Source organism: Podarcis vaucheri, assembly GCF_965113315.1.
Source record: "Podarcis vaucheri genome assembly, chromosome: 7".
NCBI lineage: Eukaryota > Metazoa > Chordata > Lepidosauria > Squamata > Lacertidae > Podarcis > Podarcis vaucheri.
The window spans coordinates 8,022,684-8,046,997 of record NC_138765.1 but is presented as its reverse complement, the minus strand read 5'-3'; the positions used below and the strand labels follow the sequence as shown (position 1 = coordinate 8,046,997).

The 24,314-nt window shown below is 48.0% G+C and overlaps 2 protein-coding genes across 5 annotated transcripts in view; one reads left to right on the top strand and one right to left on the bottom strand.

Moving 5' to 3' along the window:
• The first annotated feature begins 406 nt into the window (after positions 1-406).
• LOC309536969 (galectin-7-like) lies at positions 407-15,302 on the top strand. The gene is made up of 4 exons (XM_082231398.1): positions 407-539; positions 9,546-9,634; positions 12,028-12,241; positions 15,015-15,302. The coding sequence occupies exons 1-4, from the start codon at positions 516-518 to the stop codon at positions 15,192-15,194; spliced, it is 507 nt and encodes a 168-aa protein (XP_082087524.1). The 5' UTR covers positions 407-515; the 3' UTR covers positions 15,195-15,302.
• A 4,777-nt stretch (positions 15,303-20,079) lies between these two features.
• Positions 20,080-24,314, bottom strand: part of ACTN4 (actinin alpha 4) — a 133,631-nt gene continuing 129,396 nt past the window's right edge. For 2 of the 4 annotated variants that reach the window (XM_082230991.1, XM_082230990.1), the window contains exons 20-21: positions 22,309-22,467; positions 20,080-21,066 (exon numbers count right to left, since the gene is read on the bottom strand). In XM_082230991.1, coding sequence (XP_082087117.1) covers positions 20,908-21,066; positions 22,309-22,467 — 318 coding nt within the window. In that variant the 3' untranslated portion in view covers positions 20,080-20,907. Of the gene's footprint in view, positions 21,067-22,308; positions 22,468-23,686; positions 24,075-24,314 lie in introns of those variants that run through there. The other 2 variants (XM_082230993.1, XM_082230992.1) reach the window with 2 other exon arrangements.

Here is a 24,314-nt window from a genome sequence, read left to right as displayed (position 1 = left end):
ACCTGAAGCACCACTTTAGCTAATGGGGCCTCCTGCTGCCGCCGGAACACGATTTCTGTTCTCATCCTGAAGCAAAGTTCTTAACCTGAAGCACTATTTCTGGCTTAGTGGAGTGTGTAACCTGAAGCGTATGTAACCCGAGGTACCACTGTACGTTCTGCTTCTAGAATCCAGATTTTCTCGTTTGCAAGCTTCAGGGACGGCTCCTTCCCCTCCTCACAAAGGACCAGGCAGAGCTCTAAGCCACCGTGGTGTCAGGATGGAGCTGACTCCTGACTCAGGGCCAGGCTGAAAGCGATGGTGTCTCCCTCTCGGGCTCCAGCTCATAGATCAAGCTGTGACTTCGCCCTCATGGGGAAGTGTGACTAAGCACAAACTCATCAGCTGTGGGAGGAGGCGCCTCTTCAAAATCTGCCCCGAAGGAGATGAGATTGCCACTGTTAAGAAGAGTCGCCTCCTGATTGGAAGCCGGTCCTTGATGCCTGCAAAAAGTCTCCAGCAAAGAGGCGGCAGAGATGGCAATAGTGCCTGATAATTTTGTGAGTAAAAACAACCAAGAGCCTTTCCTTTTTCTGGTTTGTGGTGGTGGCGAGAACGTGGAGGAGGTTCCTCGTTGTCTGCACCTTCGGGCGGGGATTGCCTGCCGGTTCCTACCTGCGGGTACTGCTGGCACATTTTGCTATGGCCCTGGAACAAAAACCAGCACAGAGAGTCATCATTATTCGTGCCAGTAATGGGCTCTCCTCCCTCAGAGGCGTTTCAACAGAGGTCCGTCAGGGACTCTTCTTCTGCGACTCCTGCATCGCAGGGGGTTAGGCTGGATGCCCCCAAGGGGTCCCTTGCAACTCGGTGATGCTGTGAAAACTGTTCGCCAGGAGGAGAAATGGGCTGAGGTGCTGTGAAGTACCGTAGGATAATCCGCTGCAAAGGACGGGGCTCTCGTACCACTGAACAGGTATTACGGAAGGTGCTCACCTGAGAAGGTGCATTTGCCAAAATTCCCTCCTCTGCACAACTCCGTAAACTGGGGGAGCCTTGCTGATGTGCGCACGACAGCTGCTGCCACAGGAGCCAACTCCTAGAGACTGAAATAAAATAATTGAGGGGTCCTTCGCCCAAAGTTAATGGGCATTGCCATTTAAATGGTGTGTGCATGCCATGTGATTGATTATCCGGGATGGGGCTTATTTGGACACACACACCCCTGCCAATTTTTTAAAATTCCAGTTGGCACCCCTGTCTTCAACCTTTCCAGACCTGGAAGCCACCTTTGACCAAGTGCAATGTTTTGACAGTGTTACACCGGCCTGTCTCCTTTTCTCCCCATCTTATTTTCTTTTAAAACAGACCAAAACATAAGGCCCATCCAGTCCACCCTTCGGTTCCCACACTGGACATGGGTGGCGCTGTGGTCTAAACCACTGAGCCTCTTGGGCTTGCCGATCAGAAGGTCGGCGGTTTGATCCCCGCAACGGGGGGAGCTCCTGTTGCTCTGTCCTTACTCCTGCCAACCAGAGCCAGTGTGGTGTAGCAGTTAAGAGCGGTAGTCTCGTAATCTGGGGAACCGGGTTCGCGTCTCCACTCCTCCACATGCAGTTGCTGGGTGACCTTGGGCCAGTCACACTTCTTTGAAGTCTCTCAGCCCCACTCACCTCACAGAGTGTTTGTTGTGGGGGAGGAAGGGAAAGGAGAATGTTAGCCGCTTTGAGACTCCTGAAGGGGAGTGATAAAATGGGATATCAAATCCAAACTCTTCTTCTTCTTCTAGCAATTTGACAGCATGCCAGTGCAAGTAGATAAATAGGTACCACTGCGGCGGGAAGGTAAACAGTATTTCCGTGCGCTCTGATTTCCATAACGGTGTTCCGTTGCACCAGAAGCTGTTTAGTCATGCTGGCCACATGACCCAGAAAACTGTCTGCGGACAAACACCAGCTCCCTCGGCCTTAAAGGGAGATGAGCGCTGCAACCCCAGAGTCGCCTTTGACTGGGCTTAACCATCCAGGGGTCCTTTACCTTTACCTCTTTTTTTTACCAGCCAGATTCCAGCAAACAGGATCTGAGTTCAAGTGCAATTCTCCCTGTTCATGATACCCAGCAGCTGCTCCCCAGAGTTGTACTGGCTCCCACAGCAGACCATTCATGGCTGGTAGCTACTGGCGGAGCCTTTTCCTCCCTGAATTTGTGCAACCTCTTCAAAAGCCATTCAAGTCGGCGGCCATCGCAAAGTCCCGTAGACGTACTTTCTGCACGTCTGCTATGCGCCAAGTGCAGAAATGCTTTCTTTTGGCTGGAACAAATCTACCAAACGTTCAGCTCCATTAGAAACAGAATTGTAGAGTTAGAACCCTGGGCAACGCAGCAATTTTTTCACCCAGGGTGGGTTTCGAACCCACAACCCTGAGATTAAAAGTCTGATGCTCTACCGACTGAGCTATTCCACAAGTTGTTTTTGTTTTGTTTTTTTGTCTTTGTAATTAGATAGTTTTTCAGCTAGATGGACCCAGGGGTCTGGCCAGTTACGGAAGCGGCTTCCTTTTATGGCACATAGTGAAACTTTGGAACTCACTGCCACTGGAGGCAGTGATGGCCACAGGTGTCGATTGTTAGACAGATTAATGGAGGGGAAGGCTATTGATGTCTGCTAGCTATGATGGCTATCCTCTGTGACCACGGTCAGAGGCAGCAATGTTATGAACACCGGTTTCTGCAAACCGCAGGAGAGAAATTGAGACATCTGGTTGGACCCTGCAATAACACGATGCTGGAGGCAGGCTTCTTCTTGAATCACAGAATTGCAGAGTTGGAAGGGAACCTGGTGGTCATCTAGCCCAACCCCCTGCAATCCAGGAATCTTTCGCACAACACGGGACTCGAACCCACGACCTTGAGATTTAAGAGTCTCATGCTCTCCCGACTGAGCTATCCCTACCTTTCTCCAAGTGAGCCATAGATCCTTGGGCTGAGCGGGTGCTTGAAGACAGTGCTTTGCTCATCCACTGCGTTAAAATGTCATTTTGTCAGCCTGGGTTTTCCCTCCTTACGTCAACTGAACCGGCCACCTTTTCCTTTCCAACGTCCCCACCCTGCCTGCGCCCTTATGTTGAGCGCTTGTTTTACACCTGCGATGCAACGATAAACCAGTTTGGGAACCAGTTTGTCCATGCACCTTCAGCAAGGAAGTCTGCTTTGAGACTGCTTTGGGAGAGGACGAAGAGCAAAATCCCCACTTGCCTCCCAGAACTACATTTCCCAGAGTTCCTTTGTCAGCAGGCTTCGAAATCCATCACAGTGCAGATTTATTGTGTGAAAAAGAAAACCAATTTATGATATCTGGGTATGAGGACTGAAGAAAATGGGATTGTTGTGTGTTTTACTGCAATGGGTGTTTGGAACAGTTTTTCTGTATTTAGCTGACGGATGTTGGAAGACGCCCAGAGTGGCTGGGGAAACCCAGCCAGATGGGCGGGGTACAAATAATAAATTATTATTATTATTATTATTATTATTATTATTATTATTATTATGAATAAGAAGTTCTCCCCCCACCTCCTTTCTTTCCCCCCTTTCTTTTCTTCCTTTTGCTTTGAATTTTCATTTAGTTTTTTAAAAAATCTTTGATAAAGAGATATTGGCCACTTGGTGCTAACTTTTGTATTCCCCCCCAAAAAAAACTTTAATAAAATCTAATTCTTTTAAAAAAACAACAACAAACATTGCCATAAACAACATGTTGCTTTTAAAATTTTATACAGTATATGAATTACGTGTCCCTCCCTGTTAGACACGTGTGGCTAAAATCCTGCATGAAGGAGACATTGGAATTCGTGGACATGGCGGATTTAGGTCCATTCATTTAAATGGGTCTACTCTGAGTAAAACTGATCAAGCAGGTAGCCTGACTCCGTGCTGAGGGAGAGCTCAGTTAGTAAAGCTCAAGACTCTGAATTTCAGGGTTGTGAGTTCGAGATCTGGGTTGGGCAAAAAGATCCCTGCATTGCAGGGAGTCGGACTAGATGACCACAAGGGGTACCTTCCAACTCGACAATTCCGTGAAAGTTTTGAGGACTTCTTAGGGAAAAGGCGATCAAAAGGCAACACAATAGTTTATAAAATAATGCCTAGCATGGAGAAAGTGGACCTTTTTCTCTCTCTCTCTCCTAACACTGGAATTCGTGGGCATCCCAGGAAACTGAATGTCAGGGACAGAGAAAAGAATGGTAGAATCTTAAGAGTTGGAAGGGACCCTGGGGTGTCATCCAGACCAACCCCCCCGCAAGGCAGGAATCTCAGCTAAACATCCATAACAGATGGCCATCCGACATCTGCTTAAAAACCTCCAAGGAAGAAGAGCCCATCATCTTTTGTGGGAGTCTGTTCCCCTGCCAAACAGCTCTTGCTGTCAGAAAGTTCCTCCTGCTGTTTCACCGGAACCTCCTTTCTTGTAGCTTGAAGCCATGGGTTCGAGTCCTGCCCTCCGGAGCAAGAGAAAACAAGCCTGTTCCCTCTTCCATGTGACAGCCCTTATTTGAAGATGGCTCCTTCAAGCGCTCCTCATAAGGCTGAGTTTCCAGACCCTTAATTATCTAGGCGATTAAGCTCCTTCACACAGTGCTTGGTTAATCTGTGGAACTCCCTCCCACAGGACAGAGTGATGGCTACCAACCTGGATGATAATAATAATAATAATAATTTATTATTTGTACCCCGCCCATCTGGCTGGGTTTCCCCAGCCATTCTGGGTGGCTTCCAACAAAGATTAAAAATACTGTAATACATCAGACATTAAAAGCTTCCCTAAACAGGGCTGCCTTCAAATGTCTTCTAAATGTCAGGTAGTTGTTTATCTCTTTGATATCTGATGGGAGGGCGTTTCACAGGGTGGCTACCACCACCGAGAAGGCCCTCTGCCTGGTTCCCTGTAACTTGGCTTCTCGCAGTGAGGGAACCGCCAGAAGGCCCTCGGTGCTGGACCTCAGCATCTGGGCAGAACAATGGGGGTGGAGACTCTCCTTCAGGTATACTGGGCCTTTGAGGCTATTTAGGGCTTTAAAGGTAAACACCAACAGTTTGAATTGTGCTCAGAAACATACTAGGAGCCAATGTAGGTCTTTCAAGACTGGTGTTATGTAGTCTCGGCGGCCACTCCCAGTCACCAGTCTAGCTGCCGCATTCTGAATTAGTTGTAGTTTCTGTAGATTAGTTGTAGATGGGTTTTTAAAATAGAATTGAACAAATAGCAATCCCTGTTGCTGTTCTGGCTTCTGGGATAGCTGCGCAGCCTGCATTCGCTCCATAAGACGCACACACATTTCCCCTTACTTTTCAGGAGGGAAAAAGTGAGTCTTATAGAGCAAAAAATACGGTAATCGGTATGATGTTGCAAGCAATGAATGACAACAAAACTGAGCAACCTGGATGTACAGTAGAACAAAATATATAAAAAGGCAAAGCTAAAGGGACTCCTGACAGGAAGGAGCGATGGTCACTAACTTGCATAACTTGAAAAGAAGATCAGACAAGTTCACAGAGGAAAGGGCTGCTGATGGCTGCCAGCCATGATAAGGCCACCAACATAAAAGGTAAAGCGTAAAGGGACCCCTGACCATTAGGTCCAGTCGTGGCCGACTCTGGGGTTGCGGTGCTCATCTCGCTTTATTGACCAAAGGAGCCGGCGTACAGCTTCCGGGTCATGTGGCCAGCAGGACTAAGGCACTTCCGGTGAACCAGAGCAGTGCACGGAAACACCGTTTAGCTTCCCGCCAGAGCGCTACCTATTTATCTACTTGCACTCTGATGTGCTTTCGAACTGCTAGGTTGGCAGGAGCAGGGACCGAGCAACGAAAGCTCACCCTGTTGCGGGGATTCGAACTGCCAACCTTCTGATTGGCACGTCCTAGGCTCTGTGGTTTCCACTTCTAGCTGATGAAGACTTTATTCCGAAACAGTTGAACTATTCCGGATGCAGTGTCCTTTTGAGACTTTGGAGAGATGTCTTCCTTTGAGAGACGGTTTGGCGTTCTTCGCTATTCACTGGTTGTTTGAACCTGATACATGTAACAACTTGCAGTTACTTGTATATTCTGTGAGATGTATTGTATGATATATATATTATTTTGAAGTAGCTTATTTGTATATTTTGAATGACATCATACCGATTATATATTTACTAACAGTTATTAGCCAGCAAAGGTCCATATTGTTAAAGCTATAGTTTTGCCAGTAGTGATGTATGGAAGTGAGAGCTGGACCATAAAGAAGTCTGATCGCCGAAGAATTGCTTTTGCGTTATGGTGCTGGAGGAGACTCTTGAGAGTCCCATGGACTGCAAGAAGATCAAACCTCTCCATTCTGAAGGAAATCAGCCCTGAGTGCTCACTGGAAGGACAGATCCTGAAGCTGAGGCTCCAAGACTTTGGCCACCTCATGAGAAGAGAAGGCTCCCTGGAAAAGACCCCGATGTTGGGAAAGATGGAGGGCACAAGGAGAAGGGGATGACAGAGGACGAGATGGTTGGACAGTGTTCTCGAAGCTACCAGCATGAGTTTGACCAAACTGCGGGAGGCAGTGGAAGACAGGAGTGCCTGGCGTGCTCTGGTCCAGGGGGTCACGAAGAGTCGGACACGACTAAACAACTAAACAACAACAACATTAGCCAGTGTGTAGTGTTTGCATTTTTGTAGATTGCCACATTTTGCCACACAAGGGTTTGTGTTTATTGCAGAAAAAGTTGTGGCTATAGGTAGTAATTTTCCAACACCGAAGCAGGTGCTTTCTCAAGTTGTCTCCTTTCTTCCTCTGATCATTGGGACAATTCCTCGATTTCCCCACTGTAGCAAGGAGGAACCGAAACCAGCTGAGGGTGTCTCAATAATTCACAGGAATTTTTAAAAGCAAAATAAACTCATCGGTACCATGCTAGTATCCTTTGTAAGCCACACCTTTCTGCAACCGCATGATGATGTCATGTAGCATCATGCAATTTCAAGGGGGCAAAAGGGGCAGATTATGGGCCAATTCTGCACTGCGTGAAATGTGCTTCCCATCCTGTGACTCACTTTCCCAGGTACCAAACCTCCGACTTTTTCAAGGCTTGAACTCTGGTGGGAGTTCCTCGGTAAGAGCAGCTACGTATTAAAGCCTCGGGAAATATTGATTAGATCTGCCTGACAGAAGAGGTTGAAGAAGGGTCAGGAAGTTCACAGGATGACAAGCATTTTTAAGAAAGAAGGAAGTCGGTTATCTGAGGAAATGGGCTTAAGTAGCAAAGAAGGAACTGGATGGCCGCTGTGAGATTAGGATGCTGAACTAGATAGGACATTGGCCTACGAGTGAGGAGAAAGAGAAGAGAAGGAGAAGGAGGAGGAGGAGGAGGAGGAGGAGAAGACTCTGCTCTTCATGAAGAGGGAATATTCAAAGCAGCATTTTGTTCAGACTGAGGCCTGGGTTCAGATTCTCACACAGTCACAATTTGTGGGTGACCTTGGCCCAGACTCTTTCTTTTACTCTCTCTCTTCCCTCTCTTCTTCTCTCTTGCTCTGGTCAGACCTCACCTGGAGTACTGTGTCCAGTTCTGGGCACCACAGTTCAAGAAGGACACTGACAAACTGGAACGTGTCCAGAGGAGGGCAACCAAAATGGTCAAAGGCCTGGAAACGATGCCTTATGAGGAACGGCTAAGGGAGCTGGGCATGTTTAGCCTGGAGAAGAGGAGGTTAAGGGGTGATATGATAGCCATGTTCAAATATATAAAAGGATGTTACATAGAGGAGGGAGAAAGGTTGTTTTCTGCTGCTCCAGAGAAGCGGACACGGAGCAATGGATGCAAACTACAAGAAAGAAGATTCCACCTAAACATTAGGAAGAACTTCCTGACAGTAAGAGCTGTTTGACAGTGGAATTTGCTGCCAAGGAGTGTGGTGGAGTCTCCTCCTTTGGAGGTCTTTAAGCAGAGGCTTGACAACCATATGTCAGGAGTGCTCTGATGGTGTTTCCTGCTTGGCAGGGGGTTGGACTCGATGGCCCTTGTGGTCTCTTCCAACTCTATGATTCTAGGATTCCCTGCCCAGCTGGGCTGTTGTGTGGTTGTAGAAAGATAAGAGACTATTTGAGAACAAGTCAAAAGCTCTCAGTTATATAATTGGAAAATAGAATAAATAAGAGGCAAAACAAAGTTTGGGGAAATAAAATAAGATGCAAGAAATTAGAGGGGAGAAAAATGGAATCCAGGGCAGGGGTGTGTGTGTGTGTGTAGTCTATACTGTATCCTTGGGAAAGTATTGAATTTATAAATTATTGCGATTATAAAATTTGAAAATTAAAAAAAAATTAAAGAAAGCTCTCAGGTGAGAGTTTGGAGGGTGCACCACTTTCTGTGTGAGACAAGGATTAAGCGCTACCTTCAAGAGGACTGAGTTTTCTTTTCTCTCTGTTTTTGTTTTTATTTAGTCCCTTTTATCTTATTGTATTTGGAAAAAGCTTTAGTAAAACCTTATTAAAAGAAGAAACCAAGCCAATCATCACACAGACTGGATGGTGTGATAGGAATTTTATGGTCTTTGATATATGGTAATGTTCATAAGTGTCCCAACCAAGCACGTACATAGATCAGCACAGGAAGACCGACCTGGAACCATTTTGATTCCTAAACTGAGCAAATGTTTTCTCTGCAAGGTCAAAGTGGGAAACCTCCCCATTGTCTCGTTCCTCACAAATCCTGTCTTAAGGACACATTCAAGATATGAATAGGGTGTGAGCCTGTGACCTGGCTCAGGAACCAAGTACCGTATTTTTCGCTCTATAAGACACACCAGACCACAAGACGCACCTAGTTTTTGGAGGAGGAAAACAAGAAAAAAAATATTCTGAATCTCAGAAGCCAGAACAGCAAGAGGGATCGCTGCGCAGTGAAAGCAGCAATCCCTTTTGCTGTTCTGGCTTCTGGGATAGCTGCGCAGCCTGCATTCGCTCCATAAGACGCACACACATTCCCCCTTACTTTTTAGGTGGGAAAAAGTGAGTCTTATAGAGCAAAAAAATACGGTATTTGACATTACAAAAGACTGGCCAGGCTACCCAGCCAATCCAGACAGGAGATAAACAAGGACAGGAGAAAAACAACATTCAAATTTCTGTTTTAGATCGCCTTTTTTGTGATGTAGGTGTGATGTATCTGAGGGGTGGTCTTAGGTTACACCCCTTCTGTGATGTATGTATGCTGTTTCTGGGGGTGGTCTTGATCTACAGGGTGGCAATTTTCAAAAGTATTTATACGGCCTTGCGCGCCATTTTTCAGGGTCCCTCCTCTCTCCTGCGGATGAGGGGAGCACCCTGTTGCAACAGATCAATAAAGATCAAGCTTACTAGCTGCTTTGCTTCTCAATATTCTCTGGTTGGCCTCTGTTATCTTCTCCTACCAATAGGGAACCTATGTAAGGACTCTATATGGGCTCTTGGATACCCCATAAGGGAAAAGGGCAATGTTTGTTTACAACACAGAGATTCAAGACTGTGCGTGCCTCATTTTCTTCTTTCCTCCCTTGCAGAATATACCATTTTACCGGGCTATCCCGCAAGGCCTGGAACCAGAGTCATGGGTGCTGCTGGAAGGTATCATTCCACAACAGGGCAAAAGGTAACTCAGTACTGATATTATCTTCCCTAGAATGGATTTGGCGTCCAGAATGTCGCAATTCCTGGCCAGGACTTGGTGCTAGGACTTGTGGAATATTATGGAGAGAGACTGGGCCTAGGCATGTGCAGAGTGCCTTTCCTTCTGCTCTGAGGCACGGCAGCCACACCTCCCATAACTGACACCAGGGGAGATCTGAGCCACCCGGTCCCAGCTTTTTAGTGATTTAACTGCACAAGTTAGGTGAAGAGATAAGGGATCTCTTATGTTACAAGGAATGCCCGTAGCTCAGTTGGTAGGGCATCTGCTTTGCATGCAAAAGGTCCCAGGTTTGAGTCCTGACAGCCTCTCCTGGTAAGCCTGGGAATGTCCCATCTGAACCCCTGGAGAAGCACTGCTGCCAACCAGTGTAGACAATACTAAGCTAAATGGACAAACCGTGGCTCCCCTTATTCCTATGTGGACTAGACCAAGGGAGAAGAAACTTGGTTAAAAGAGTTCCGGTTCCCCCTTTGTAATTGCAGCAATTCCCTGTAAGTTGCCCACTGTCTATCCATATTAACTCTCTTAATTGTAATAGCTCAATAGGAGATAGCCATAAAGGTGTTTCCCTTTCCAGCAGATTTTTATATTTCTCCCAAACGCTACACAAATTCTTCCTTAGAATATGGTTCATAAAACTTTTAGAAATTTTCGCCTTCCCATACCAGAGACATGCATGCCAGCCAAACTTCCAATCAGGACCATTCTTTTAACCAGCACAAGCAGGCTGCCTCGTAATAGATTTGCAGGTCTGGCGAGGCAAAACCTCCTCTTTCTTTTATCTCTATCAAAATTTTATGTTGCCCCCCCCCGCCAAAATGAATTTAGAAATATCCTTCTTCCATTCTTTGAAGCAGCCAAAGTTATTTACAATTGGTATTGATTGGAATAAAAACAGCATCCTGGAAAGTAGGTTCATTTTGATAGCTGAGATTCTGCCAGGTAGGGAGAGCGTCATTCTCTGCGTACCAGTTGCTGGAAACCACAGGAGGGGAGATTTCTCTTGTGCCAGGGTCCCGTTTTCAGGCTTCTCACAGGCATCTGATTGGCCACTGTGAGAACAGGATGCTGGACTGACCAGGTGGGCCACTGGTTTGACCCAGCAGGCTTCCCCTATGCTCTTATGTCTACAACTCTCATTATACCTAACCACTGGGCATGCTGGCTGGGAGCAATGGAAGTTCTGAGTCCAGCAACCTCTGCAGGGTCACAGTCTGCCTTGAACTAGGTGAGGGTGCTGGACTAGGACCTGGGAGACCAGAGTTCGAATCCCTGCTCAGCTATGAAGCTCGCTGGGTGATCCCGGAGCCAGTCGCTGCCTCTCAAGGCCTGACCGACCTCACAGGGATGTTGTGAAGATGAAACGGGAGGAGGAGAACCATGTACTAGAGCTCGTTGGAAGAAGGCAGCATAAACACCGTATTTTTCGCTCCATAAGACGCACCTAGTTTTTAGAGGAAAACAAGAAACAAAATATTCTAAACGAAACATTGGGTGTATTATTTTTCTGGTTCATGCTGTGGCCACAGACATGTGATTTGACAGTGAGTTTGGGGTAGCCCAATGCGAAAATCCTGAGGATCCACGTGGATCTGTGCTTTGTAACGACGTTTTTGCGCCATTGCGGCCCCACACAACAGTGGGTGCGTGATTTTTTTGGTGCAGGCTGTAGCCATGGACATGCTATGTGATCTGATGGTGAATTTGGGGTGACCCAATGTAAAAATCCTGAGGATCCATGGGCTTTTACCTCCCCCTCCCAGGCAGCCTCCTTTATCTCTAGTGTCCCTTATCTCTCTTCCGACCCCACCGACCAGCTGTTTCCTTTCAACACTCCCTTCCCTCTTGTTTGCCTTAGTGTCTTTTCCTTAGCTGGAGCAGTTTTTTGCTTCTCCTTTTCTTCTAATTTCTTTCCTCATTGCTTTAGTCTTCCTGTTTCCCCCCTTTGCAAGTTTGCTGTCTTTACCTCCCCCCCTCCCAGGCAGCCTCCGTTATCTCTAGCATCCCTTCTCTCTCTCCCCGATCGCTTGCTGATCAGCGGCTTTGTTTCAACACCCACTTCCCTCTTTCAAAAAACCCCCACCATGATCTGCTTTTCGCCCCTGGGAAATTCAGCTCCAGGGACCACGCATTCGCTCCATAAGACGCACAGACATTTCCCCTTACGTTTTAGGAAGAAAAAAGTGTGTCTTATGGAGCAAAAAATACGGTATATATAAAAATATATATAAATAAAGGACAGCAGAGGAGCAGGGATACAGGAAAGAAGTTGGCAGCAGGGCAATCATTGTTCAGCTAATTCTTACCTGGGGGGGACGGAACAGGAACCTGATCTCTCTCACCTCTTTTCTCAGGTTCTATGTGGACTTTGCTTCCAGACAAGTTGAGGAGGGGAACAAGCCTCTGAGGCTGATGGTCAGCTTTGAGGCCCCCCCGTCTTCTGCTGGCTGGGTGACCCTCAACAGCTTCGCAGACCAGCAGTGGGGTGAGGGTCTGACGGTGATGGCCCCTTTCCGGCGAGGCCAGGCGTTCAGGATTCAAATCATCGTCACCCGGATGGGCTACAAGGTCAGGGTAGCAAAAACACGGGGGCTGGGTGAGGGGCGATGGTGGCTGCATGGGGACTGGGACTGGCAGAAGGCTGCTAGGAGCCCAAAAGTAGGTATAGTATAGGACAGAGGGGGCAGGTATAGGAAGACAACGGCAAGACCCTACGTCTGCCCAGGGGTCCTGTTGAAATCAATGGCTCTTGCTTCCAAGTAAGCAGGGCTAAAGGAATGGAAATTCTAAGGTTTGTTATTGTTATGTCAAAAAGAACGTCCTGCACCCCCCCCCCATTTTACTCCCTAGTTGTTGCTATTAGTTTGCACTCTGCTTTCCTCATTGCTCTCTGCAAACAGATTGCTTTGTCCGCCGGCGGACTTGAAACTCACTCCTTCCACTTTTAATAATAATAATAATAATAATAATAATAATAATAATAATAATAATACAGTGGTACCTCGGGTTAAGTACTTAATTCGTTCTGGAGGTCCGTACTTAACCTGAAACTGTTCTTAACCTGAAGCACCACTTTAGCTAATGGGGCCTCCTGCTGCCGCTGTGCCGCCGGAGCCCGATTTCTGTTCTTATCCTGAAGCAAAGTTCTTAACTATTTCTAGGTTAGCGGAGTGTGTAACCTGAAGCGTATGTAACCTGAAGTGTATGTAACCCGAGGTACCACTGTAAAAGTTTATTTATATCCCACCCTCCCCAGCCAAAGCCGGGCTCAGAGCGGCTAACAACAGTAAAAATAGCACCATTTACATAAAATCACAGTCATTTGAAATACATTCTAAAATCAATTCAGAATCAAATTAATGGCAACCATTGGGCTAGAGTGCTATGAGGATTACAGAAGGAGAGGGTCAGTCTGTGCCTTGGCCAAAGGCCTGGTGGAACAGCTCTGTCTTGCAGGCCCTGCGGAAAGATGTCAAGTCCTGCAGGGCCCTAGTCTCTTGTGACAGAGCGTTCCACCAGATCGGGGCCATGACCAAAAAAAACCCTGGCTCTGGTTGAGGCCAGCCCAACCTCCCTGTGGCCCGGGATCTCCAAGATGTTTTTATTTGAAGACTGCAAGGTCCTCCGTGGGACATACCAGGAGAGGCAGTCCCATACGTATGAGGGTCCTTGGCTGTAGAGGGCTTTAAAGGTTAAAACCAGCACCTTGAACCTGATCCTGTACTCCACCGGGAGCTGGTGCAGCTGGTATAGCACCGGGTGAATGTGATCCTGTGGCGAGGACCCCGTAAGGAGTCTCGCCGCGGCATTCTGCACCCGCTGGAGTTTCTGGGTCAGTCTCAAGGGCAGCCCCACGTAGATAAAATGTCCCACTAAATAAAAGATGTCCCACTAAATAAAAAGCGCCAAACCTAAGAGTTTCAATCAATCAATCCATCAATCCATCAACCAACCAACCAACCAATGTGGACATAGCAGAGAGAGCATGGCACTCTTCCTCTTTCAAAGTTACTAGATGGTTAGAATCATAGAATCATAGAGTTGGAAGAGACCACAAGGGCCATCGAGTCCAACCCCCTGCCAAGCAGGAAACACCATCAGAGCACTCCTGACATCTGGTTGTCAAGCCTCTGCTTAAAGACCTCCAAAGTAGGAGACTCCACCACACTCCTTGGCAGCAAATACCACTGTCAAACAGCTCTTACTGTCAGGAAGTTCTTCCTAATGTTTAGGTGGAATCTTCTTTCTTGTAGTTTGGATCCATTGCTCCGTGTCCGCTTCTCTGGAGCAGTAGAAAACAACCTTTCTCCCTCCTCTATGTGACATCCTTTTATATATTTGAACATGGCTATCATATCACCCCTTAACCTCCTCTTCTCCAGGCTAAACATGCCCAGCTCCCTTAGCCGTTCCTCATAAGGCATCGTTTCCAGGCCTTTGACCATTTTGGTTGCCCTCTTCTGGACACGTTCCAGTTTGTCAGTGTCCTTCTTGAATTGTGGTGCCCAGAACTGGACACAGTACTCCAGGTGTGGTCTGACCAGAGCAGAATACAGTGGCACTATTACTTCCCTTGATCTAGATGCTATACTCCTATTGATGCAGCCCAGAATTGCATTGGCTTTTTTAGCTGCCGCGTCACACTGTTGGCTCATGTCAAGTTTGTGGTCAACCAAGACTCCTAGATCCTTTTCACATGTACTGCTCTCAAGCCAGGTGTCACCCATCTTGTATTTGTGCCTCTCATTTTTTTTGCCCAAGTGCAATACTTTACATTTCTCCCTGTTAAAATTCATCTTGTTTGTTTTTGCCCAGTTCTCTAATCTGTCAAGGTCGTTTTGAAGTGTGACTTAAAGTGCCTTTTAAAAGCGGTTAGAAAAATTAGTGGGTTTGTCATTCAAAGGCATGTTTAGAAGACATGGGTGGGGAATCTCTGGCTCTGCTCAGGTCATTGGGCCTTAAATCACATCAACCCCAGACAGCACAGCCAACAGGGTTATTAAGAGTCCCACAATATCTGGAGGTACATCTGGCAGGTTCCCTACACCTGAGCTCAGTGCAGCCTCCCAGGGGTGGGTGCAGTCTACCTTTAACTACCAGTTCCTAGGCATGAATGGTGGAATCTTGCAGAGAGCTGTTTGGAAGAGCAATGGTAAACCAGAGCAAACAAGCTCCAAAACCTTTAACAGAAGCCTGTGTAGCTAGCAGAGTATTGAGGTCCCCAGGTAACTAAACAGGAGAGCTGCCACACATCAAACCACATGGGATTCTCAGGTCTGTCCGAGTTGGGAGTTTTATCTTCCAACCCTTCTTGACATGCCTTTTTCCATTTCTTTGCCAGATCCTGGAGAAAGACATTTCCCTTTGTGAGTTCCGCCACCGCCTCTCACCAAAAAGTATCCGCTTCCTGGAGATCGACGGGGAAGTCAAGCTCCAGAACGTGGCCGTCAGCTGGGAGGGGAACAGAGCACCAAGGGGCCGCATCCTGCCAACATTGGGCATGGGCCGCTACGCACGTTAGGAGGGCGCCGAGTGCCGGGGGAGCGCTGAGCCCTCCCCCAAAATAAAGGGGCACACCTTGATGCGAGCAGGAGGATATCCCGGGGCGAGAATAAATTATGCAAACCAAGCAGGGCTTCTGTTGTGTTTTGCGGTTTGCTTTTTCTGCAGGTGCAAAAATATGAAATTACTTGAGCAAGGAGCGGGGGAAAGGGAGAACGGAAGAGTAGCCAAATGCCCATCTAATCCAGCATTGTGTTCTCAGCGTGGCCAACCGAGTGCCTTTATACTATTGGAAGCCTGCAAACGAGAACCATAGCTGTAAAGGTAAAGGGACCCCTGACCATTAGGTCCAGTCGTGACCCGACTTTGGGGTTGCGGCGCTCATCTCGCTTTATTGGCCGAAGGAGCCGGCGTACAGCTTCCGGGTCATGTGGCCAGCAGGACTAAGCCGCTTCTGGCAAACCAGAGCGGCGCACGGAAACGCTGTTTACCTTCCCGCCTATTTATCTACTTGTACTTTGAGGTGCTTTTGAACTGCTAGGTTGGCAGGAGCATGGACCGAGCAACAGGAGCTCACCCCGTCACAGGGATTCAAACCGCCGACCTTCTGATCGGCAAGCCCTAGGCTCTGTGGTTTAACCCACAGCGCCACCCGCGTCCCTAACTATAGCTGTAGTCCTCCATTAATTTTTCATCCTCGTTTAAAGTAATTTGCTCTGGTGGCTTTCTTTTGTCTGTTCCAAATCTTCCAACATTCAGCTTCGTTGCACGTCCCTGAGTTGTATTATGTGAGAGGGAGACAAACTTCTCTCTTCTCCGATACAGAGAACAGAATGGGGTTTGTGTGATGCTTTGTGGACTACGGGAAATAGAACCCATGAGATCTCGTGCCATGATATCAATGTCTTCCTAACGCCCAGAGATGTCCTTACCGGGAGGGAGCTAAAATGGGATGCTTGGGAGGTACAAGATTCTGAGAACCAGGAAGGAACAGCAGCAAAACAAAGAGGCCACATTATTTCTAGATCACAAAAGCTGCCATCTTTGTGTCAAAGATGCTCTTTTTGTATGTCTGTTGTACAGCCAATTCTCTGTTACATCTTTGATTTCCACATTGAAGGAATGGGTAGTGGATTTTTTTCTTACCTCAAATCCCGCCGCCCCAAAAAGTAACCATTTTAGGTCAAGTCCTAATCCCCTCTGACTTCTTTGCCAAAATGTGGGTCGCCAATTCTCCACAACCCACATTCCCATTGCTATTGGTTCAGTACCAGAAACCTGCAAAATATGCATCTGAAAAACCGAAATACACATTTGGAAAACCGAACTGTTAAGAAACCTCACAAAATCCTCATTGTACCTCTTCTTTCTCTTTGCTAGGGAGTGGTTAGAGACGGCTCCCGGCCAGAGATGAACCACACAATGGTTGCAACTTTCTTGTAGGAAAACGTTAATAAACAGCAAGATTTATCATTATCTTAGGCTGCAAAGCACACACACAAAGCATCTAATGCTTGTCTGTTTAGTGTTTCAGAGAATGTGTTGAGCTAGAGAGAAAGCTTAACAGATCCAATACTTATCAGCAGAGGGGGAAATGGTTTGTGGCATACATGGACGGCAACAACTGCCTCCTTGACAAGAGTTTATACTAGCTGTGGAATTTCTTTTCCAGTTGCTGATCTCCAAATGCCTTAAGTTGAGGCTAAAACTGGATTTTGTCTCCGAAGTCCTTACAGTGGTGCCCCGCAAGATGAATGCCTCGCAAGACGGAAAACTCGCTAGACGAAAGGGTTTTCCGTTTTGGAGGTGCTTCGCAAAACGAATTTCCCATGGGCTTGCTTTGCAAGACGACAATGTCTTGCCAGTTCCTGCTGGTTTTTTTCCCTCCCCCCCCCTTTTTCTAAGCCGCTAAGACGCTTATCAGCTGATCCGATCAGCAGATAAGCCGCTAAAAGCGCTAATCCACTAATCCTTCAATGGGCTTGCTTCGAAAGACGAAAAAACCGCTAGACGAAGAGAATCACAGAACGGATTCTTTTCGTCTTGCGAGGCACCACTGTATTTGTGGATGATCATGTGGCAGAGACAGCAAAAAGTGATAAGTTCATGTTAGTCCATAGTAAGATTTGACGTGAAGATCTTAGTTTCAATCGCCCTCTCCTGGTTTCTGATCCATAATTGATTTCTGACTTCTGCTCAACGACTGAAACTAAGATCTTCACGTCAAATCTTACTATGGACTAACATGAACTTGTCTCTACTCATAAACTCTTATCTTTAATACTGTAACGAATCATTGTGTTATACATATCCTTATGAGTTTGAGTCTGTAATCTGAGTTTGTAATCCTTGTCAGAATACATACTTTTGGATGGATTACTTTTTGTTACAATCGACTACTGATTTGCGAGTAGGAACCATTCCCACTATTGAAACTTATATTGGCCTGAGTTCTTGGTGTGCTTTTTTCCTGGAAATTTCCTCAGAGCAGCCAGCCATTTTAACGGCTCTCTTGCGTTGCTTTTAAAGGATTTTGTGTGACTCTACCCCGATCTTTTGCGGCATATAAATGCTAAGGGTTGGGCCGGGAGCCCCGTAATGTGCCAAGTCTTCCAACTGCACCAGGCAGCTTTGTGTGAATTTGCAAACGGTGGTAAAGGAACAGGGATGGGGAGGCAAATGAGTAAAGGAGGGAAGCGGTGGGAAATAATAATAATAATAATAATAATAATAATAATAATAATAATAATAATAATAATAATTTATTATTTATACCCCGCCCATCTGGCTGAGTTTCCCCAGCCACTCTGGGCGGCTCCCAATCAAGTATTAAAAACAATACAGCGTTAAATATTTAAAACTTCCCTGAACAGGGCTGCCTTCAGATGTCTTTTAAAAATAGGACAGCTACTTATTTCCTTCACATCTGAAGGGTGTTCCACAGGGTGGGCGCCACTACCGAGAAGGCCCTCTACCTGGTTCCCTGTAACTTGGCTTCTCGCAGTGAGGGAACCGCCAGAAGGCCTCAGCGCTGGACCTCAGTGTCCGGGCAGAACGATGGGGGTGGAGACGCTCCTTCAGGTATACTGGGCCTTTGAGGCTGTTTAGGGCTTTAAAGGTCAGCACCAACACTTTGAATTGTGCTCAGAAACGTACTGGAAAGAACGACAACAGAGAAATCATCCTTAAAAATATTACATTTTATTGTCTTGTTCCCAAGTGGGAGGAGGGCTGGTTTTCCCCGGAAAGCTCGGAAGTTTGTAGAACAGAGGCAGACAGAAGCCAGCTACTCCCTATTGGCTGAACTGCCCGAACCCTGCAGAGGGCAGGCATTCAGGAGCAAACACAATAAAATAAGCTAAACCTTCTCCGACGACAAAAAGAAAGAAGGAAGAAGAGAACCAAAACGAAAAAGATGGGTGACCAAAAATTAAAAAAGGTGTAGGAATGTTACTGGTTCCCCACGCCCGCCCCCAGTGCTACGGTCAGCCATAACTTTTTAATTACATGATGAAGGAATAAGACAAAGACAAAAAAAAAAAAATACCGAACAAACAAACCCAAACACACCCTTCGGCAATATACGATGCTAGATGTATATATATATTTAATAATAATAAATCTGGACGTTATTAAATTGCAACAGTTTGCTGTGTTTTTAATTTCTCTCTTTCTTTTTTTAAAAAAAGATCTCTGCATGGTTCTCTTTCGTTTTAGATTTGGTCCTCAGAAAACCCTGCACCATGATGAAGAAATTACAAAAAAATAGATATATATATAATATATATATATATATATATATATAAGCGTGAAGCAATGGATTTTTTTTTTTTTATGGGTTGTTCAGAGCGAGGCGAGAGAGAGAGAGAGGAAGACTGAATGAGCGAGTCGCTCCTGCCCTGCGGGGGGAGAAGAGGGAGCAGCCAAACAGTTTGCGAGGTGCTCAGAAAGCTGTTTTGCCTGCAGCGGAGTCTGTTTCACTACCTTGCAAGAATCACTCCCAGAGGATGCTGGGAAGCACGATCTTGGGGCTCCCCCCTCCTTCTCAGACACCCCTCAAAAGTTCCCTCCGAAAGCACCTGTAGTTATTTGCGATTCCCCCTGCCTTCCGCCTTGGGGGTCACCTACCCACAATTTCACTTTTCTCACCCTCACACCCAAAAACACCCTTGGGTGTGAAACAAGGGTGTCGAGAAAGGGGGAAACGAGACAAATCCGTTCCGGGTCGGCCTGCTTTTGAAGACTGATGCTCGGCTCCTAGCACCTCTCCCTCCTCCCGGAGAAAGTTAAAGCCCCTCCTCGCGACCCCTCTGGGCGCACTTCGCGCGAGAAAACGAACCGTTTTCGCGTTTCGGCCTCAAAGATGGGCGTCGGTATTGCTGAGATTGTGTTATTCCCAAACTCTGTTACAAAAGCGGCTGGGGGGGGGGTTTGCCGCGACCTGATGGCATGGGGCAGAGAAGGACGGGAGGATTTATAAAACCGGAGACTAGGGTGGGAGAAAAAAGAGGAGAAAGGGCCCGACTGGGGTGGAGATATCCGTTCCGCAAAGGTTTTGCTTCTCCTGCGAGCGTTGGGGAAGAAGCTGCGACGGATTTGAGGAGAGAGGCACTGCCTCTTTGAACACTCGCGTGCTCAGTCTGCGGAATGGGAAAGGGCCAATACGCCCTTGCCAGGTGCAAGCCCTCCCAACTAGCCCTGAATGGGAAGGCAATCTATTTCTTCAAGCAGGTGAAGGGCAAACCGTGGACGTCAAACTAAGCAGCGTGTGCCACGGAGAGCTTGGGTGGCCGTGAACGAGGGCACTGCTTAAAGGAGCTGCCTAGGACTGGCTGTACAGACCCAACTCTGCTTCCTAGTCAAAGCAAACAGCCTGGGCAGAAACCGCGAGTTTGGACCTAGACGCTTGAAGGGGGGAGGAGCCGGTCGGAGGTGCGACGCTGGGGTTGGGGGGCGAGAGGCACAGGCTGGGCCCAAAAACTGCCTAGCGCAGCAAGCGGAAAGGTCCGGAATGAGGTATCTAGATTCTGTGTCAGAGAAAGAGAGGAAAGCAAGGAAGTGGGTCTCGACAGCCCCTCCGGATCCCGAAGGCAATGGGTTTCAACGCGCCGCGGACCGAGGGCGGCTTGGGGGCACCCCAGACACATAAATTAAAAGGCAGCGCCCGAGAAGAGATGGAAGGGAGGGCCCTGTATATGCCAGTCGACAGTAGAACTCTCCATCCCACTCGGGGCCCAATTAAGATCAGTAGAAGGAGGGAAACCGGAATGTCATCTATATCTAACAATAATAGCCATCTGAACCGCGGCGGCGGCAGCCGGGATGCTTTACGGCCTTTGCTGGAAAGGCCTCGGGGCCGAACTCTTCCTTCCTCCCCCGGGAAGCGAGGAGCCACACCGAGCTCCTCCGCTGCTCAGAGTTTTGGGGGAAAGACTTGGAACTGTTGCATAGTGTCCGTAGAGTGCGCAATGGGGATGGGGTGGGGGAGAAGGGGGTGGGGAGGGGGTGGCCCAGGCCAGCTCCCAGGGGTCGCCCAGCGTGGAGGCAGCTTTCTGTCCTCAGAGAGAAAGTGAAAGAGAGAGAGAGAAGGAAAGAGAAAGATAACCTTCCCATTGCTGTGTTTGTGTGTGTGTGTGTGTGTTTGTGTGAATGGGGGAAAATCAAGAGTGTCGCCCCCCCTCCCCAAAAAGCGCCAGCGCTTGCTGTTGCCGCCGCTGCCTCCGGCTCTAGCCTCACAGGTCGCTCTCGCCGTAAAGCGCCGTGGAGAAGGACTTGTAGTCAAGGGCGCCGGGGGTGGCGTCGGGCCCCTGGTAAGGTGCCATGCGCGCAATGCAGTACTCGGCCTGGTCGGGGGGGAGCTCTCGCCGAAGCTCCTCAGCCGTGATGTAGTTCTGCGTCAGGGATGGGGGGGGGAGAGAGAAGAAGAGAGGCCTGCGTGAGGTTGCGCCCACCGGGTGGCGGATCAGGAACATTGGGATAACACAATGTGGTTTTTTGCGGTCCCAAGCCAATATTTGCAGCAAACTCCATCAATCTGCAGCACATCGATTTAAAGCACATGGCTTCCCCTCCCCGCAGAATCCTGGGAACTGTAGTTTAAGGGTGCTGGGAGTTGTAGTTCTGCGAGGGCGAAGCTACAACTCCCAGGATATTTTTTTATAAAAGTTTATTATTTTACATTGATTTACAGTGGTACCTCGGGTTAAGTACTTAATTCGTTCCGGAGGTCCGTTCTTAACCTGAAACTGTTCTTAACCTGAAGCACCACTTTAGCTAATGGGGCCTCCTGCTGCCGCTGCACCGCCGGAGCACGATTTCTGTTCTCATCCTGAAGCAAAGTTCTTAACCTGAAGCACTATTTCTGGGTTAGCAGAGTCTGTAACCTGAAGCGCATGTAACCCGAGGTACCATTGTACGTTAAGATCATATAACATACAATTTACATCAAAATCTATTTATCCTGGCAACTTCCCATCCTTAATTCTTGATGGTCTGAGTCCCTCTCCTCCCTGCTGCCTGTCTAACCTATTAACCTTATCCATTCACCTAAATCCTATATTGCAATCTTTTCTATTTTCTTTCCATTGCTCACAAGGGAAAACCTGGATGAAATTTTATTTCGCTGTATTGTGTTCTTATATAAACTAAAAAGGGTCTCCGTTCTTCCCCAGATATTTTGTCTTTCAGATTCCTTATTTTAGCTGTGAGTTCCCAGATTCTTGGGCGGGCGTGGGGGAAAGTCGCATGCTTCAAATGCAGTGTGGAATGTGTTTGAAACGTACAAGCAGATCTGCCCCCCAAGTCATCTCAAGGGGAAAAAATGTCTTGGGTGACTATGCTCTCTGAATTTTCAAAAAGTTTTCTAAATTCTGCACCGAGGGAAGTCATATTCTGTCCTGCAATCAGGCGAAAGCTTGCACAAATCTGCATGATCTCCCTTACTTGGCTTTTGAGAGGGCTAAGGAGTTCCTGAAGCCCCCAGCCCAAAATGCTTAGAAAACTGACTCTGTTCTTCCTCTGGCTTCTGAGATTCGAACACTCTCAGCAATGCCTTTTCAGCCACAACAGCTAGAAATGTGGTTGGTTTTTTTGCTCGTTTCTTTAAAGTCTTTCCTCTCCCTTGTTGAACTCACCTTGTCTCCAGCCAGGACCTTGAAGGAGGCAATGACCTGGTCGGCCGTATCCGTGTCCGTGGTCTCCCGGGACATGAAATCGATGAAGGCTTGGAAAGTCACCACTCCGCTGTTGTTGGGGTCCACGACACTCATGATCCGGTTGAATTCCGCATCTCCCTGGGGAGGCAGGGGTGGGGGTGAGAGAAAGGAGGTCATTTGAGTCTCCTGGCAAAATGGCAGCGAAACAGCTGAGTCCGTTTGATGGCTCTGACATGTTTGCTGGAAAACTCAGCTGTGGCCTCAAGCTTTAGAGAAGTCCCCCCTATTTTGTGTCAAAGTGGCTGTCCGAATTTGGACTGGCGGGAATTCTGCGGAGTTCGGAACTACACCCGGACGATCTTGGCCCAAACCTTTCTTGCTTAAGGTTTCCTAGGCTTAATTTCCATTTGAATCTCCTGTGACCGCAGCGTTATACTAGGGAGGAGCCATAGCAGGGCAGCAGGTCACCTGCTTGGAATGGTCTCTGGTCCCTCCCATCTCCAGTTAAAAATAAAAAAGACCAGATAGCAGGAAATGGGGAAGAGCTTCTCTCTGCCTTAGATCTTGGAAGAACGGCTGGCAGCCTCAGCAGGCAATGCTGGGCTCAATCAGCCGACCCTAACCTAGCGCCCTCCAGAGGGCCAGCGATGAAGGAGGGCACCGCGTTGGAGAAGGCGGAGCTAGATGGGTAAACAAGTCAAACCTGGCACAAAAGCAGTTTCCTCTACGCTACTTATTAGAAATCTATACCCCGCTTTTCACTTTATATGGGTCTCAAAGTGGCCATCGGAGAATAAAAATGTTACCATACACCGACGCTGTCATGTTTACCTGAAGCACATGGCTTTCCCCCAAAGAATTGTGGGAACTGTAGTTTGTTAAGGGTACTTGGGAGCGTGGCTCTGTGGAGGGCAAACTACAGTTCCCAGCATCCTTTGGTGGAAGTCACATGCTTCAAATGTACGGCACAGCTATGTCCGAAATGTAAAATGCTGGAGAATAAAACATCGGAGCAGCATTTGTGAGCGACAAAGGCCTCCTGGAATAAAACCATCTTAACCAGGTGCCCGAACCTTCGTAGGGTGGTGCCTGCCTGATTTCTGGACCCCCTCCATGTTTATTTTACATAAAGTCGTCCCTCCATAGCCATCCCCACTCAACCAAAGGGAGCTCCCCCACCCTGCCGACTCATAGTAGGAATAGTCTGCAAGATCATCTAATCTAGCAACCTGTCCCATAGCGACCAAACAAGCACCCCCAATGGGAAGCCCACAACAGCACCCTCTCCCCACCTGTGACTCCCAGCAGCCCTAGCAAATGCCCACCCACCAGTAACCCTGAATTTCCCACCCTCCTCCGCCTTGTCTTGCAAACCACTTGGCCGTAAGCACAGCCCCCCGACCCTTGACCCGACTTGACATCACGTTCCGACTCACACCCTAGGCCCGTGTTCTTCAGCCTGGACCACAACTCCCATAATCCCCGCCTAAGCTGGCAGGGGATGATGGGAGCTGGAGTTCAGCAAGGCCTGGGTGCCCAAGGCGGAAGGACACTGCCCACGGCGAGGGCCGGCCACACAACGGACAGATGCAGCATTTCGGCTGTTGCCAGCTGCTGCCGTCGGCATGGAGGACAGAGCGAGGAAGAGAAGGGGGGGGGGAGCAGAGAGTGGAGCGTACCAGGCTGTATCCCGTGGAGATAAGCAGAGCTCGGTAGTCGTCTGTGTCCATGCTGCCCGTGCGCTTCTATTCCCAGAGGCCGACAGGCGAAGGGAGGGAGAGAACGCAGATGGAGGAGGCATGCAAAGATGGAAAGGGAAGAGAGGGCCGCAGAGCCCGACGGAGGAAAGAGACACAGAAAGAGAGAACACATCAGTCAGGAGAAGCCATCGAGATGCCACGTAAACAGACGACAGGGGAAGTGGGGGAAGACACGGGCGCACAAATCGGATACACGAAACACGGCGACGACAAGGTGGCGGGAGG